This window comes from Monodelphis domestica, chromosome 4 (assembly GCF_027887165.1).
Source record: "Monodelphis domestica isolate mMonDom1 chromosome 4, mMonDom1.pri, whole genome shotgun sequence".
Classification (NCBI taxonomy): Eukaryota; Metazoa; Chordata; class Mammalia; order Didelphimorphia; family Didelphidae; genus Monodelphis; species Monodelphis domestica.
Genome location: NC_077230.1, coordinates 55,221,209 through 55,239,751, shown reverse-complemented (window position 1 = coordinate 55,239,751; position 18,543 = coordinate 55,221,209). Strand labels below are relative to the sequence as shown.

The 18,543-nt window shown below is 36.8% G+C and overlaps 1 protein-coding gene and 1 long non-coding RNA gene across 8 annotated transcripts in view; one reads left to right on the top strand and one right to left on the bottom strand.

Moving 5' to 3' along the window:
• ST3GAL6 (ST3 beta-galactoside alpha-2,3-sialyltransferase 6) overlaps positions 1-10,985 on the bottom strand; it is an 86,104-nt gene extending 75,119 nt beyond the window's left edge. For 3 of the 7 annotated variants that reach the window (XM_007493593.2, XM_007493594.3, XM_007493598.2), the window contains exon 1: positions 10,366-10,495. In XM_007493593.2, coding sequence (XP_007493655.1) covers positions 10,366-10,442 — 77 coding nt within the window. In that variant the 5' untranslated portion in view covers positions 10,443-10,495. Of the gene's footprint in view, positions 1-10,365; positions 10,496-10,595; positions 10,731-10,844 lie in introns of those variants that run through there. The other 4 variants (XM_007493599.3, XM_007493595.3, XM_007493597.3 and 1 more) reach the window with 3 other exon arrangements.
• Positions 10,986-11,047: 62 nt separating this feature from the next.
• Positions 11,048-18,543, top strand: part of LOC103093762 (uncharacterized) — a 9,598-nt gene continuing 2,102 nt past the window's right edge. The window contains exons 1-3 of the long non-coding RNA XR_467123.3: positions 11,048-11,186; positions 14,773-14,889; positions 15,929-18,543. The exon at positions 15,929-18,543 is cut by the window's right edge and continues 2,102 nt beyond it. This is a non-coding gene — a long non-coding RNA (uncharacterized LOC103093762). The remainder of the gene's footprint in view (positions 11,187-14,772; positions 14,890-15,928) is intronic.

Here is an 18,543-nt window from a genome sequence, read left to right as displayed (position 1 = left end):
CACACAAAGATACACATGGGAGGGGAAGGGGAAGAATACTCTTATAAGAAGGAGAGGAAAGCCTATAGATCCACTGGGATCTTGAAGTCTATCTTATCCTATAGGGTAAGGAAGAATGGAAAATTAATGGGGGTATGGGAGAGGGAGTACAAAAAGGGAGGGAAGTAGAAGGGGGAGGTAACTTAACAGACTCTAAAAAAACAAGAAGGAAACAAAAAGGGAGGGACCAGAAAGAGAAGCATATTAAGGGAGGGGATTAGGGAGAATGATTAAAAGTAAACCACTGGTTTAAAAGGATATAGCAAAAGAAGAAAGGACAGAACTAGGAGAGGATATCAAAATGCTAGGGAATTCACAAGTGACAATCATAACTTTGAATGTGAATGGGATGAACTCACCCATAAAATGTAAATGAATAGGAGGGTGGATTAGAATCCAAAATCCTACCATATCTTATCTACAAGAAAGACACCTGATGTGGGTATATACTCACAAGATCAGAATTAAAGGTTGGAGCAAGGTCTATTGGGCCTCAACTGAGATAAAGAAGGCAGGAGTTGCAATCATGATATCTGACAAAGCCAAAGTAAAAATTGATATGATTAAAAGGGTAAAGGAAGGTAAATATATCCTGATAAAAGGGAGTATAGACAATGAGGAAATATCACTAATCAACAGGTATGGATCAAATGGTATAGCATCCAAATTTCTAAAGGAGAAAATAGTATAATTGAAGGAGGAAATAGATAGTAAAACTATGCTAGTGGGAGACCTGCACCTACCACTCTCAAATTTAGATAAATCAAATAAAAAATAAATAAGAAAGAGGTAAAAGATATGAATGAAATCTTATTAAATTAGAGTTAATAGATATATGGAGAAAAATAAATAGGGACAAAAAGGAATACACCTTCTTTTCAGCAGCACATGATACATTCAAAAAGATTGACCATATACTAGGTCATAAAAACTTGGCAAACAAATGCAGAAAAGCAGAAATAATAAATGCAACCTTTTCAGATCATAAGGCAATGAAAATAATGATCAGTAAGAGTACATGGAGAGCCAAATCAAAAATTAATTGGAAATTAACATGATTCTCCAAAATCGGTTAGTTAGAGAACAAATAATAGAAACAATTAATAATTTCATGGAAGAAAATGACAATGATGAGGCATCCTTTCAAATTCTATGGTATGCAGCCAAAGCATTACTCAAGGGAAAATTTATATCCTTGTGCCTATATATTAACAAACTAGGGAGGGCAGAGGTCAATGAATTGGACATGCAAATCAAAAAACTTGAAAGCAAACAAATTAAAACCCCCCAGAAGAAAACTAAATTAGAGATTCTAAAAGTTAAGGGAGAAATTAATAAAATTGAAAGTGACAGAACTATTGATCTAATAAATAAGACTAGAAGCTGGTATTTTGAAAAAATAAACAAAATAGAAAAAGTACTGCTCAATCTAATAAAAAAAAGGAAAGAAGAAAACCAAATTAACAGTATCATAGATGAAAAGGGAGAGCTTGCCTCCAAAGAAAAGGAAATTAAGGCAATCATTAAAAACTATTTTGCCAATTATATGGCAATAAATATGCCAACCTATGTGATATGGATGAATATTTACAAAAATATAAATTGCCTAGATTAACAGAAGAAGAACTAGAATTCTTAAGCAATCCCATATCAGAAAAAGAAATTGAAGAGGCCATCAAAGAACTCCCTAAAAAAAATCCCTAGGGCCTGATGGATTCAAAGTGAATTCCATCAAACATTCAAAGAACAGCTAATCCCTATACTATACAAACTATTTGACATAATAAGCAAAGAGGGAGTTCTACCAAATTCTTTTTATGATACAAACATGGTACTGATTCCAAAGCTAGGTGGGTCAAAAATGGAGAAAGAAAACTATAGACCAATCTCCTTAATGAACATAGATGCAAAAATCTTAAATAGGATACTAGCAAAAAGACTCCAGCAAATGATCAGGAGGGTTATTCACTATAATCAGGTAGAATTTATACTAGGAATTCAATGATGGTTCAATATTAGGAAAACTGTCCACATAATTGACCATATCAACAAGCAAACCAAGAAAAATTGCATGATTATCTGAATAGATGCAGAAAAAGTCTTTGACAAAATACAACACTCATTCCTACTGAAAACAATAGAAAGTATAGGAATAGAAGGTCCTTTCCTAAAAATAATAAACATTGTCTATATAAAACCATCAGCCAACATCATCTGCAATGGGGATAAACTAGATGCATTCCCAATAAGATCAAGAGTGAAACAAGGATGCCCATTATCACCTTTATTATTTAACATTGTAATAGAAACACTAACTGTAGCAATGAGGAAAGAAAAAAGAAATTGAAGGTATTAAAATTTGCAGTGAAGAGAGTAAGCTATCCCTCTTCGAGGATGATATGATGGCCTACTTAAATAATTATAGAGAATCAACTAAAAAGCTAGTCAAAATAATCCACAACTTTAGCAAAGTTGCAGGATACAAAATAAACCCACAAAAGCCATCAGCATTTCTATATATCTCCAACACATCTCAGCAGCAGGAATTAGAAAGAGAAATTCCATCCAAAATTACCCTAGACAATATAAAATACTTAGGAATCTATCTGCCGAGACAAACACAGGAACTATATGAACACAACTACAAAACACTCTCCACACAACTAAAACTAGATCTGAGTAATTGGAAAAACATTAACTGTTCATGGTTAGGACTAGCTAACAATAAAAATCACCATCCTACTCAAACTTACCTATTTATTTAGTGCCATGCCCATTGAACTTCCAAAAAACTTTTTTACTGAATTAGAAAAAAACCATAACAAAGTTCATTTGGAAGAACAAAAGATCAAATATATCCAAGGAAATAATGAAAAAAAATGCAAAGGAAGGTGGCCTTGCAGTCCCAGATCTCAAACTATTCTATAAAGCAGTGGTCATCAAAACAATTTGGTACTGGCTAAGAGACAGAAAGGAAGATCAGTGGAATAGACTTGGGGTAAACGACTTCAGCAAGACAAATCTATGACAAGCCCAAAGATCCCAGCTTTTGGGACAAAAATCCACTAATTGATAAAAACTGCTGGGAAAATTGGAAGACAGCATGGGAGAGATTAGGCTTAGATCAACACCTCACACCCTACACCAAGATTAACTCAGAATGGGTGAATAACTTGAGCATAGAGAAGGAAACTATAAGTAAACTATGTGAACACAGAATAGTATACATGTCAGACCTTTGAGAAGGGAAAGATTTTAAAACCAAGCAAGACTTAGAAAGAGGCACAAAATGTAAATCAATAATTATGATTTCATCAAATTAAAAAGGTTTTGTACAAACAAAAACAATGTAACCAAAATTAGAAGGGAAATAACAAACTGGGAAACCATCTTCATAACAAAAACCTCTGACAAAGCTCTAATTACTCAAATTTACAAAGAGCTAAATCAATTGTACCAAAAATCAAGCCAATCACCATTTGATAAATGGGCAAGGGACGTGAACGGGCAATTCTCAGTGAAAGAAATCAAAACCATTAATAAGCACAAGAAAAAGTGTTCTAAATCTCTTATAATTAGAGAGATGCAAATCAAAACAACTCTGAGATATCACCTCACACCTAGCAGATTGGCTAATATGACAGTAAGGGAAAGTAATGAATGCTGGAGGGGATGTGGCAAAGTTGGGACATTAATTCATTGCTGGTCGAGTTGTGAATTGATCCAACCATTCTGGAGGGCAATTTGGAACTATGCCAAAGGGTACTAAAAGACTGTTTGCCTTGTGACCCAGCCATAGCACTGCTGGGTTTGTACTCCAAATAGTTAAGGAAAAAGACATGTACAAAAATATTCATAGCTGTGCTTTGTGGTGGCAAAAAATTGGAAAATGAGGGGATGCCCTTCAATTGGGGAATGGTTGAACAAATTGTGGTATATGTTGGTGATTGAATATTGTTGTGCTCAAAGGAATAATAAAGTGGAGGAATTCCATGGAGACTGGAACAACCTCCAGGAAGTGATGCAGAGTGAAAGGAGAAGAACCAGGAGAACATTGTACACAGATACTGATACAATTGAACATAATGGTCTTCTCCATTAGTGGCAATACTGTGTTCCTGAACAACTCGAAGGGATCTATGAGAAAGACCAGTATTCACATCCAGAGGAAAAACCATGGGAGTAGAAACACCGAAGAAAAACAACTTCTTGACTACATGGGTCAAAGGGGATATGATTGGGAATGTAGACTCTAAATGAACATCCTAGTGCAAACACCAACAGCATGGAAATAGGTTCTGATCAAGGACACATGTAATATCCAGTGAAATTGCTCATTGGTTATGGGAAGGGTGGAGGGAGGGGAGGGAGGAATAGAAAATGAATCTTGTAACCAAGGAATAATGTTTGAAATTAACCAAATTAAATAAATAATGTTAAATAAAAAATGAAAAAGTTATCATCAAATCTACTTATTTGTGGTTAAAAATGGAAAAATAAATCTGTGAAAAAGAAAAAATAAGAAGACTCAATGAAGCAACATATCAAGAAACAAATCAGGATAGTACAGATGGGAGGGAGCAGAAATTTAAGGAAAACAGTAAAGAGATAATCAGATTGGGATAAGGTCAATCTAGCAAGACTTCTTGGATGGGCTGTTTACTTTATAGCAGGAAAGGTTATATAGATTGGGAAAGAGGAGAAAGGCAGGTGGTCAGGTTAAGGAGAAAGACTGACATATCTAATAGTGCAGGCAAAAGAAGTGTTTTATCTAGACACTTTTTAATGTATAGATAAACATATTTTATATTTGTGTATGTACGTATGTATGTATATGTACATATACACATATTTATAAACAGTATAAATAGAGACAGCTCGGTGGAATAGTGGAGACAATGCTAGACTTGGAGTTGGGAAGACTTGGGTCTGAATCCAACCTGAGACACTTTTTGCTGTGTGACTGGGGGGGGAGGGGTCTCTTGACCTCTCTGTACCTCAGTCTCTTCGTCCATATAATGGGGATAATCATCACAGGATTGTTGTGAGGAGCAAATGAAAGAATAATTGTAAAGCAGTCAGCAAACCTTAAAATGCTACATAGAAGCTGGTTGTTATATACATATGTCGTATGCATATATACACTGAAGGGTGTGAGTAGATCAGTAAGGGCTCATGTAGGGAAAAAGGCAATAAACATTTTGGGTTCTTGTGTCTGGCAGCTGAGTATAGGATAAATTGGATCTTAAAAGGGACTCTAGGCTAGAGACAAAGTTTAAAAGCCTTTCTAGCATTCTTGAATCTGCCAGTTAAATCAAATCACAAATCAAAGGATTTTGTTTTTTGTTTTATTTTAAATATGAAAAGAAATTATATTCCAACCCTTCAATTCATATAATATTCCAACTAAATCCCTAAATTATGATATTTTTTCTCTCACCTGAGTGCTTCTGGATAATTCATTTCTCAATTTAAAAATAGTCTTAAAACGGCTTTAAGAACTATAGAAGGAAAATAAAAGGGAAAAAAACCAAGAAAGTTTGTGTGACGTTTTTATTCTTTTCCCCCAGTAATATTTTGTTTCCCAAGTAAATCTTAAAACAATTTACATTTGTTTTCTAAAACTTCAAGTTCTAAATTCTCTCTCCCCTCCCTATTCCCTGAGACAGCAAGCAATTTGATATCAGTTATACAAGTATCATGCAAATACATTTTCATCCTTAGATGTAGTAGCCAAGTATACCAAGTATAAGCTTCTACAACTCTCCAACTTAGCAAGCCTTGAATTCAAATAACTGTACAAGCCTTGCTACTCGGAACTAACCAAGTGGTTTAGAGGCCATGGTGCCTGTCTAAACATGCCATTGAGAAAATAGTTTAAACAAGAACCGGCGCCCAGTAAAATATGCAGAACCAGGAGAACATTATACACAGAGACTGTATCATTGTGGGATGATCAAATGTGATAGACTGCTACTAATTGCAGTACAATGATCCGGGACAATTCTGAGGGATTTATGAGAAAGAATGCTACTAACTACATCAAGAAAGAGAACTGTGGGAGTAAAAATTCAGAAGAACACGTGTGATTTATCACTTGTTTATATGGATATGTGATTTAGGGTTTTGGTTTTAAAGGATTGCTCTTTTACAAAAATGAATAATATGGAAACCCATTCAAGTGATAGTGTGTGTGTGTGTGTGTGTGTGTGTGTGTGTGTGTGTGTGTGTGTGTGTAACCCAGCAGAATTGATTGTCAACTCCAGGAGAGGGGTAGGATGAAGGGAGGGAGAAAACATGAATCACATAACCATGGAAAAATTTTAAAATTACAATTAAAAAAATTTAAATAGCTTAAGAAGAAAATCCTACCAGTCTCACATTTATATGCTTAGTGCTCTTAGACCCTCTTTGAAGTCAGAAATTTGATTGTGAAACAAAAATAATGTAAAGAAGTCAGTATAAAGTCCAAAGGGACCCTAGTTGACAGATTATTCATACTTATAGAGCGCAAGTCTTCCACATCAATAATTGGTCAAGGATCTCTTAAGTCATTCTGGAATTTTGTACAGAAACCCAGAGGCTAATTAAGTGAATTTACCTTAGCCACAAAGCAATAGGTATGAGTCAAAAGAAAGATTAGAACCTACTTCTTCCTGATTACAAGGGTCAGCTGGAGGCACAGTAAATAGAATGCTGGACCTGAAGTCAGGAATATCTGCGTTCAAGTCCAGCCTCAGATTTTACTAACTAGCTGTGAAACTTAACCTTGGCAAATTACTTAACCTTGTTTGCCTTAGTTTCCTCCTGTAAAATAAGCTAGAGACAGAAACAGCAAACCACTCCAGTATCTTTGAAAGACAACCCCAAATGGGGTCATGAGGAGTCAGACACAACTGAAAAACAACTTCCCAACCACATATTCAGCTGATCTATCTGAATCATTCATAGTAAAAGTAAATACAGTTTTTGTTACTTTCAAGTAGAGTAATAACCCCAAAGTGTGCAATCCAATGATGCTTTTGCTACCAGATGTGAGAAGAATATGAAAGTTACAGGGATTTGTTCTAGGACATGGATTCTTCCCCACAACGCATCAAGATTCAATATCTCCCCTTTCCATCCAGAAGACAAAGGTTATGGCTATGCAATCTCTCAAATTGCAATTGATGCCAGTATAGCCTCACTGGTCAAGGGGCAGATTCATAATATGAATATGAGTTAGCTTCCTGATTGCTGAGTAGATGTATCCAGAGTGGGAACCTCTATTTAAACTAGATCTAGTCAATAGTGTGTCTTTGGGAAACTAAAGAGAACACCCCTATCTCTTTCTCTTTGACCATTTGTACCACCAACAGAAAAGGGAGATTGGACTCTTTCCTAACTAAACTGAGGTTGGCTTTATTTAGGTTGGGGTGAGGGGATAGTGGTGAAGTGTTTGTTCTTTGAGAAATCATTGTATAGACTTGACAAAAACTAAGTGTTGCCTAGTAAAGTTTCTACCATGGTGACCAGATAAGAATTATTTATATTTAACCTACAGACCCAAAGCCTTAGCAGGGCTAACTTCTACTTGATAAAGTACTTGAGCTTTCAGAAATAGGTTGTCCTTTTAAAAAGATAAATAATTTTCATCTGGCAACCATGACTTCATTGGTATATATATATATATATATATATATATATATATATATATATATATATATTTTTAATGCAAAGGCAAGCCAACTCAATCCTACCCAGATTATAAAAAAAAATTCCAAACAACAAAATGTTAATATAGCTGATAAACAATTTTAAAATTCAAACATTAAAAATCTAATTCCTTCGTAATCAATATGTTGGGTTACAGTGGAATTGCGTATTGCCTATCGGGTGGGGAGGAGGAGAGAAGGGAAAGAACATGAATCATATAACCATGGAAAAATATTCTAAATTAATTAAAAAATTTCAACTAAAAAAACATGTTGGGTTAAAAAGGTAAAACGATGTTAATAAAAACCATCTGTTTTCAGCAATTTAGTTTGGAGAAAGGAAGAAATGAAGTGGTATTGAAAGTTTCTTAGAAGCTATGCTGCACTTAAGGTATAACAGAGCATTAAAAGCAGAAGGGAAAGAGATAGTAAAGAGTTAGAAATTTAAAATAGAAAGATGATGAGGGACACAAGCTGTGTCATTCTAGAGAAAAGGATCTGCACAAACAGGATTACGGGTGGCAAATTTATGCTGCCAACATTATATGCTGTCTTATAATATATTATTACATATTATTATATCATATCATATCATATCATATTATATCATGTTATATTATGTTATGTTATGTTATATTATTATGTATAATAAGGACCTTCAATTTTTTAAATTTAGGAATTAAAAATTTTATGACACATTGGTTATTTTCTTGTGCAATTTAAAATTTTCCAAATTTGTCTTTTCTGTCAAGAAGAAATTTCACTATTTCCCTTGCTCACTCTTAATTTTTGTCCTAATGGGCATTCTCAGTGCAAATGGATTAACCTCATCAAAGCTTATTAGGAAGGCTCTGTGGTAATCTCATTTTAATAATACTGCATTTAGAGAGAGTGATTGTTTTTCCCCAAGGCCACAGAAAAGTTTTACTGAGAATTCACTTTGTAGGTCAGTGTATCACTGATAACTCTCTATATAAGTCTTTTTCTAAGCCTACAAATAAAAGTTATCTGAATCATCTGAAGAGCCCTAGGAGTTAGTTAACCTAGTCCTGACTAGGTTACCCTGAAGGTACCTATTTATTTTTATAGGCCTTGGTGTGAAAAGCCATTAAGTTAAGGAATCATTCAAGTCCCTGAAAGCCAGAGTAGAAGTTAGTTATTTTCTCCTGGAAATAAAGGAGGAATTTTCCTTTCCTCATTTAGGCTGAACCTTCCAGAATTTCCAAGTTTCACATAACTAAAGTGCAATTTCAACCCTTATTTCATTGAGATAAGTTCTCATCAAGAGAATGAGATCTACTGTAGAGTTTGGTTTCTGAATGTGGTCATTTGAAATAGCTGATGGTGTATTAAAAGGTCAATTTGGGCACAGCATATGTAATAGGAGAACACAGCACATGAGATAAAAAGGGGGACTCTGTAGTCTATGAGAATATCCTGAGTGCTTCTGAAGCTAGAGTTATTTTTAAATTACTGGCTTAAAGTTTTAGTCTCTGTTAATATCCACTTTCATTCTTTTTTAAAAAATTAATTACTTTCAGAACCATCCCATTTTCTAATGAGGAAAATCTTTGTGGACCTTTCTTTCCTAATTAGTTTGGTATGGGGGTTGGGAATCTGTTATCCAAAATAACAGCTCACAGGAAAGGGATGGAGCAAAGGAATACTTTCAACGACACAGAGAAAGCACAAATTTCCTGCTTACATTATAATTAGCTGTCCGTGAAAATTTGCAGGATCACTCTCTCTCCTATTCAATTTACCAGGGTGCCTTTTTTGTTTTATTTTTGAGGCTCTAGTTACTCTGTAGCAGACAGAAGATTTCTTTTAGAAACTTGGAAGAAGAAAAGTTTCTTTCTTTTTAAAAAGATGACTAAATGGAGATAGTTCTAGACAGCGGGAGCTGCCTGACCATCCTATATGTCCCTTGCCAAATCCTCATTTCCCTTCAAAATGAAAAGGGGTCTGGGTAGCTCCGTTTGTTCTGGGCGTCCCACCGTTATATCCCCTAGGTGAGAGATAATGTAGAGAGCTTTCCCCTTCATGTCGGCCTGGGTCGGCGTGGCCCGTTAGGTCTTTAAAACCGGCTCTCTCCTTCCCCAATGGCCGTCTCTCTCCCAGGGAACCAGCCCCAGTGCACCCTCTCTGCCCAAAGTTGGCAGCCCTTTCTTGCGCTCCCGAAGTCCAGCGTTCCGAGGAGAATGTTTGAAAGGGAATATCCTCGGTGCTTCTCTCTTTCTGGTCCCCAGCCCTTTCAAAAGCTAACTCAGGACTCAAGGTCTCTATCGGGTGTGGATTTCAGGTTTCTGAACTGGAGACGGGTGAGGAAGGGAAGAATCCCGCTTAGTTCTCCCCACCAATCCCCTCCAACTCGGAGAGCCAGCTCCGGAGATAGGTTGGTTCCAGGACAGAGAAGGCGTGAGCCCAGACAGCCCGGAGTCTAAATGCAGGCTGGGCGCAGTTCCGAAACCTCCTCCTCTCTCTAAAAGTCGGCAGCTCCAGACACGGAAGCTGACGCTCCCAAGCACCCAACCGCTGAGCAATCCCTGCCTAGAGGTTTGAACCACCGCGCCTGAAACTGGGAGAATGCCCAGGCTCCCAAACTGGTCAACGCCTCTGGCCAGGCCATTACCTCGCCTTCCCCTGCCCGCTAGTCACCCTGGACTCAAATCGAGACTTCTGCCGCCTTGAGGTGTGGCTACAATCCATTTGGGGGAGAAGACTCGGGTGAGAAGGAAGATGGAGGGGAGGATCACAGGATCGAGTCCTGGGGAGTCCGTTCCCCTCCCGCCCTAGAGGAAGGCAGGAGGCGTCTGGGGCGGGGATCGTTGTGCCCACTTCAGTTCTCTGTGCAGCACCCACCTTTCTCTCGAGCTCTCCAAGGCGACCAAGTACGACTTCCCTTAAGCCTTCCCTGGAGGCAGTCCAATTTTTCCTTCGTGCCCTTGAAGGAAAATGGGAATAAAGCTGTGGCCCCAGCCTAGCGCTCCGGTTGTACAAACCAGATGTGTTAGAGCAGCAGCAGCTAGAAATGCAGTTCTGGGTGGTAGAAACCAAACTTGCCGACTAGGAGAGAAAATAAGAGAATAGACAGAAAAAGTGCGTCTGTACCTTGGGTAACCTCTGTGGTCTGAGCTTCTCTGCCTGGCAATACAGGAAAATCACCGGACTGGGAAAGCAGCGTGATGTCAGGGAGGTGGAGGGTGTCTCCAGGACAGAGAAGGATCGAGTTCCACAAACACTTTGCTGCCGAGCTGTGGATCACCTGGAGGAGTAGGCAGCGCAGAAGCTGAGGAGGCTTTGCGCATTGGGGACTCTTTCAGGAGTGAGTCTGCAGGAAGAGGAGGGCGCTGTGCCCTGCCAAGCTGAAGAGGAGCAAGATGAAGAGTGTGTCCAAAAATCCCCAAGGTCATTGCAAATATTTCACTTGGCTGGCTTCCTCCCTCCCCGCAGGTAAGAAAATTGGGGGATAAATTTTAGATCGGACAATATTGACACATCGGATGATTTTTCTAAGTTTTACTGTTACCCCTACTCTGGGTAAGGTTCAAGTATTATCCTAGGATAAGGATGACCTAGAAAAGATTTTCAGTATCACTTAACTACATTGAATGCACATTGGTGCTAAAAAAACCAGCAACATACTTGTTTGCATTCAAAATCTCTAAAAGGATAATTAATATAAGGGAGACATAGAATCTATAGAACTTGTGTAGGGCCAGACTGGCAGACTGGGAATTTACCCAACATACTAGGAGACGGAGTAGCCCTGTTGTGGTGTCAAGGAATTTAGATTTTACAGATTATCTAGGTCCACCTCCTTATTTTTTAAAATTTATTTTATTCCAGTTAGAAATTAACACAAGTTTTCCAAGATTACATGATTCATGGTGTCCCCCTCCCCTTTTCCCTCCTCCTCCCATAGTTGACAAGCAATTCCATTGGGTTTTACATGTATTATCACTCAAAACCGATTTCCATATTGTTCATTTTTGTAATAACCTTTTAAAACTCAAACTGCAAATCATATACCCAAATAAACAAGAGATAAATCCCATGTTTTCCTCTGAATTTCTACTCCAAAAGTTATTTCTTTAGAGGTAGCTTTCTTTTCATAGGTCCCTCAGAATTGTCCTGGATCTTTGTATTGTTAATAGCAAAATTATTACATTTTATCATGCCACAATGTTTCAGTTGTAGTGTATAATGTTCTTCTGTTTGTATTTATTTCACTCCACATCAGTTTATGTAGGTCCTGCCAGTTCTTATAAAAATCAACTGTTTCATTATTTCTTATAACACAATAGTATTACATCACCATCATATACCACAATTTGTTCAGTTATTCCCCAACTGAGGAACATACCTTCGGTTTCCAATTTTTTGCTACCACAAAAAACCCAACAACATAGCTATAAGTATTTTTGTACAAACAGGTCCTTCCCCATTAAAAATAATAATAAAACCCTTTGGGCATAATTCCAAATTGCCTTCCAGAATGACTGGATCATTTAGCAACTCCACCAGCAATGCATTAGTATCCCAATTTTGCCTCTTCCTTATTTTACATACTGCTGTGCAATCTTTGGATCAGAGAAGTCAAGCAGACTTTTAATATACTATTAAGTAGTAAACACCAGACCTTCATTTTTGAACCCTGGTTCTATGACTCTATATCTGGTATTTTTCTGCCACAATATGAGTTTGCAAATAAGACCAGATCTCATTCAAATGCTTCTGCTTCCCACACCCTATCACAACCCTTTAATGTTAATAAATAACTCTGACTTGGGTGTAAATATATCCTTTTCCCATTTTCAAACTCTATGAAATATAGATGGGAATTAAACCAGGCCTGCTGCCTCAAAGACAAATATACTTTCTATTACACTTAAAACTGTATTGCCATTTAATTCTGTGTGTAAATATAGAGACCTGAAGTACAGGAAAGGGATCATCATAGATCAAGTTTGTGGTCCTTCTGGCACATGGCAGAAGATTAATTTCTCTTACAGGTGGCTTACAAAAAAACTACACAAGACCTGAACATGTCTTATCACCAAATCTGTGGTTGTCTATGGAATTATTCCTTTTTTTTTTTTCCAGGAAGGACTATACTCAAATTATCTACTGATAAAATGTCTGCTAGCTTTTACATTTTGAGGAGATTGTAGATCCCTTCTTGCTAATATAATTACATAGTACTTTCCATAGCTAGATTTAACATAATGATTTAAGCTTTACGAGGGACTTTCGGGGCTATTATTATCCTTTTCTTTTTTAATTTACAAATGAGGAAACTGAAGCCACAAGGAGATTTAACTGAAGCTACATTTAAAAATTTCAGGTCTTCTTGACCCAATACTTTCTCTATATCTATAATGAGAATGTTGTATATTTTGTTTACAATCACATTGAAAAGTTTGCCAGAGAATCCAGACAACTTCAGTGAGTAAAGAGCCTTCTTACTTCCATATGTACCAATTCCCATTAGTTAATATACACATAACCTTCTAAATACACATTATATAAAAATACTCACACATCTGTCATACCTTTCTCTGTGTAATCTATTTAAAAACAGGTAAAAAGAAGCATAGAAACTTTAAATAGTGACATGCCAAGGTTGCCTTCAAATAACAACATCAGTGTCCAAATGTTGGTTGGAAATAGTTTGTCTCAACTTTGATTATGTTGGAATGAAATCTCTATGTGAAATCCTGTTTATTCTATTTTAGGCAGAGATAATATGTATATTACTGTGCAAGCAGAAACTGTTTCTTTTGTGATTCCTAACAATAACTTTTACACTGTTGGGCAATATTACTTTTGATAAGAGTTTCTTATTGTTTTCATTCTATTTTTTTTCCAAGAGTGATAAAAGAGTGAAAAAAAAAAAAACAACTTGGAGATCACAAGATTTCAGATTCAGATTTTTAAATTGATAGTGAAGAGAAACTGACAAAGGAAAATAGTGGCCCTGACCTTTACTGTTAAAGGCTTGATGCCAACAATGTAGTTTGTTTCTTACTTTTAGAAGTACATATGTGGGTGGGTCTTTAAAAGTATTACAGTATCATTTATCATCAAGCATCATTTAATGGTTCAGAAATCTAAGCAGTGGCTAAGACATCTTGAAGATCAATCTATGGGGGCAACTAGATGGGGCAGGGGATAGAAAGCCAAGTCTTGAGAGGGGAAGGTCCTGGGTTCAATCTGGCCTCAGATACTTCTTAGCTGTGTGACCCTGGGCAAGTCACTCACCCCCCATTGCCTAATCCTTACTGGTTTGGAACCTTGGAACCAACATCCAGGATTGATTATTAAATGGAAGGGAAGGGCTTAAGAAAAAGATGCATGGCTTCCATGGCTCTTCTGACCCCTTCTCAAAGCTGATGAAAAGAAGTCTAAATCTAAAATTAGAAAGTTCACAGTGAGTTACGACAAAAAACTTTGGTCTAATTCATAGTTATCTTATAATCTGAAGTTAAACACTGCAGGTAAACATTAACTCTTCCTTAACTCAGGTGCTAATATGTGAAATTTCTTTAACCTTTCTAAAAGCAGAGGGAGAACACAAATCTTCTTTTGGTCCAGCAAGTCTAGGGGTACATACAGTTGGAAGGTTAGCTAGGTGGTGCAATGAATAGAGCACACTGGACTTGAAGTCAAGAAAAGTCCCAGGTTCAAATCCTGCCTCAGACACCTCTCTGTGAAGAAGGCTTGGCAGGTAATTGTTACTATTTTATAGGTCTTTATAGATGAAGACAGGGGTTTTCATTTATTTTGCATTTACTCTGTATATATATTTTTTGTGTAAAGGAAAACTAAAACAAGTTTTGGACTTTCTGCCACTCAGATGGAACAAACAGCAGTTGGAATGTAAGAAAGAAGATATTGATAAGAATGACAGTTGGTGGGGGAGGGGAACTTGGAGAGTGACCATTGGTCTCTAGCTCTCTCTTTCTTGGCTTTTGGAATGGAATGAGCCTCTCCCTGTCTCAGGATAGAAGATCATTTATTCCTGAACTTTTTCCAGCTGTGTGCTCTACCTGGATTCCTATGATTGTGTCATTGAACAAAAGGATTTAAGGGGAGCAGTTTGAACTGTAAGGCCGATCTTTAGAGGCATCAGCTCAAAGAGACAGCTCTGAAGGTCAGTACTTTTCTTCTTCTTGCTTACTACTGCTAAGACTTTGAACTTAAGAAAGCTAACACAGATATAGCATAGACAGGAATAAAAGAAACCCTCCACCAGCCTGCAAGGCCTGGCCTCAGCTCAAAAACTGAGAGAGACTCAAACCTAATCTAGGGAAATCCCAATTCCCTCTTCCCTGATACCTTCCGAATTCAAATTTGTTATTAAAATTCATCTTTATTTAAATAGCCACAGTCAAATGAGAGAACTATCATTTCAGGGGGACATAGAGGGAACTGAACCCAAAGATAGCCATTCAACCATAGATAGTCCTTATCGAACCCCTGCTGGGAGACCTTGGTCCAGGGGGAGGCATGTCTCTCAGGAGGGTCCATGCTTATCTGCTCTGGGGTATCTTCAATATCAATCAATAGAGAAGACATCCCCTCACACTATCACAGTCTGCCCATTTCTCAGGAACCCCATTTTTCAAAGATAATCTCTCAGCAGGGGGCATCTCTCTCCTTTTACCTCAACAGCATCCATATTCCCTCTCTCTATTCCCTGTTACAAAACCTTCTTTATCCCCTGTGCCTCTTCAATCCTCTAAAATTCTTTTAACTATTACATTGTTCAGTATCGACATACATATGTACATACTATCTCCTCTTAGAAGCAGCTAGATGGTAGAGTAGATAGCATGCTGGGGCGTGAAGTCAGGAAAACATGAGTTCAAATCCAGCCTCAGATACTTTCTAGCTGTGCGGCCTTGGGTAAGTCATTAAACTGTCTGCCTTGGTATCCTTAGTTATAAAGTAGGGAACAGCTATCCAAACAGATATTTGTAAAACACTTAGCACAGTACCTGACACATAATAAATACTTTAAAAATGCTTATTCCCTCCTCTAATCTTGGAGCTAAATAAAACCTGGATTCAGGTCCCTCTGTTGACTCTTAATAGCTGTGCGACCATAGAGAAATCATTTAAGGTTTTTTGGCCTTGGGCAACTTTCTTTTTATTTTTTTCTTATACTTTACCTTTTGTCTTGTTATCAGTTCTGAAACAGAAGAGTGGCAAGGACTAGACAGTTGGAGTTAAGTGATTTACCCAGGATTGCACAGCTGGGAAGTATTCAAGGTAAGATTTGAATCCAGGTCCTTCAAATTCCAGCCCTTGTGTTTTATCCACCATGCTGTCTACATTACCTCCTCAAGCAACTTTTTTAAACTAGATTTGAGGTGAGTTGCTCTAAAGTATGTGAAGGGAGTTTTCACACAGAGGAATACTTGATATATTGACATAAGCAAATGAATATTGAGAAAAAATCAACTACTTTTCAAATAAAGTGACATTAAGTATATACTCAGTGCCAAAGAAGAAAACTTTGGGTCAAAGAAGATTATCACCTATATTCTATCTGGGCCTTGCTGCTGGTTTCCTCTATCATATATACAGTAAAATTAATACAATAATAGCTTATGGTTCACAAAGCATTATTTGAAATTATATGAAGGAAAGATATAAGAAAGGGGAAATAAAAGAAAAGCAGGCCTTATTGGACATGAAAAAGAACTTCATGAGAGCCAGCATGAAGGAACCATTATGCCATCCTAAAGAATTTTAGAGTTGGAGCAGAAGTTAACAATCATAGTAAATATAACTAAGTTATATGTACTCTCTGCTCCAATTGTAGTATTGCGGGGAACATGTTAGACTTGGGATTAGAAAGGACATGGATTTAAAATCTGAATCATGTTTCTGACATGTATTGGTTTTATGACCATGGGCAATTTGTTTACATTTTAACTTCTCTCAACTTCAGTTTTTTCATTTGTAAAATGGAGATTATAGCACCTATCTTATAGGCTTGTTTTAGAATCAAGCAATGCCCAAAGAGTTACAAAACTAAGCATAGCTTTTGATCCAGTAATACCATTATTAGGTCTGTTTTCCAAAGTGATCAAGGACAAAAGAAAAAACATATATTTTAAAATATCCAGAGCAGCTTCCTTTTTGGTGACAAAGAACTGGAAATTAAGGGGATGCCCATCAATTGGGGAATGGCTAAAACAAGTTGTAGTATATGATTGTGATGGAATACTACTGCCCCATAAGAAATTATATGCAGATTAATTAAAAAAAACATGGAGAGACCTACATGAAATTATAAGAAATGAAATGGCAGAACTAAGAGGATTATATATGTGACAATAGAAGTATAGTTTTATTATATGTGCTACTGAAGCAAGCACAAAACAAATACTGAAGAATTTCTTTGGATAAATTTGAATAAATGTGAATATTTGAAAAAAAATATTATGAATGCCTATTCCCAGAAAAAGAGCTGGTAGATAGAAACATATATGGCATATATGTATATAACTATAAAACTGCATATCTTCGTCAAATGATGTCTTCCTGAGGAAAGAGAGGCAGGAAAGGAGGAAGATACAGGGGAAATTTAGTATATTTAAATTTAAGCTGAAATCATCATCAAATTTAAGCTGAAAAAAGGAAAAAATGCCACATCAATTATTATCATTACAAAAAGAGGCACCATGGCATGGTAGATAGAAGGGTAGCTTTTGAATCAGGGAGACATGAGTTCAACTTCTACCTCCAACAAATGAGCTTCTATATTCGTGGGAAGGCATAAAACCTCTCCAGGCAATGAAGGTATAGATGAGCTGTAGTATAGAAGAAGGAAGAGCATTTGTTTCAGGGAAAAGAGGACCTCTATTTATATCCCAGCTTTCCTGGCTCCTACCTGGGTATACTTGTGGGCCTCATTTTCCTCATTTATTAAAATAGAGTTGTATTACACGACCTCTATTCCATTTAACTTTAATTCTATGATCCAATTATCTTTAATTTTTTCTTTCATTAATTCAATATTTGATAAAAAAAAAAAACAAGCATGATTATTTCCACATCCAAAGAATAACAACAAAAAGTGAGGATTATACGTGAAGCCACAAATCACTACAGCATATACTTGTGTTTTTAAAGGCATTGATTACATTTAATACAGAAATTCCAACAATCCTTTGTTTGTATGTTATTATCTTGTAATGCAAAGTTTAAATTCTTTTGAGAGTAATTTTAGGATAAGAGACTTGCTACCTCCCTGATTCCAGAAAGTGAACAGTTTGGAGAAGATGCCATGAAGATGCCTGTAGAAACCAGACACTGCACCAAAAGATCCAGAGTGAACTTTGGGATGTGGTGAATTGAACTGTGGGGGGTTGAATGCATTTGTTTTGAATGTACACTCTTATGTCAAAGAGGACTGTCTTCTAATTGGTTTTTGTAAATATAGTAACCATTGGTTTTTGTTCTTTTTCTCTTCTATTTCCCTTTTATCCCTAAAATTATTATAATTTCCCTTTAGAAATTACAATATTGTATATACCTTTAGTTAAAAATCTTTAGAATTAAAAATGTGTTATAAATGATCCATTTGGGTGACTAGTCTCTCCCAAAGGATCATGGGGGGAGAGAATGTGTAAATAGAATTTTGTATCCTTGGACTTCATCTCCCAGAATCCCTTTCTCTTTGTCCCCACATTATGTGCTTACATTGTATTGATAAAGTTGTGTGTAACTCCGCTTCTCTCTCTCTCTTTCTCTCTCTCTCTCTCTCTCTCTCTCTCTCTCTCTCTCTCTCTCT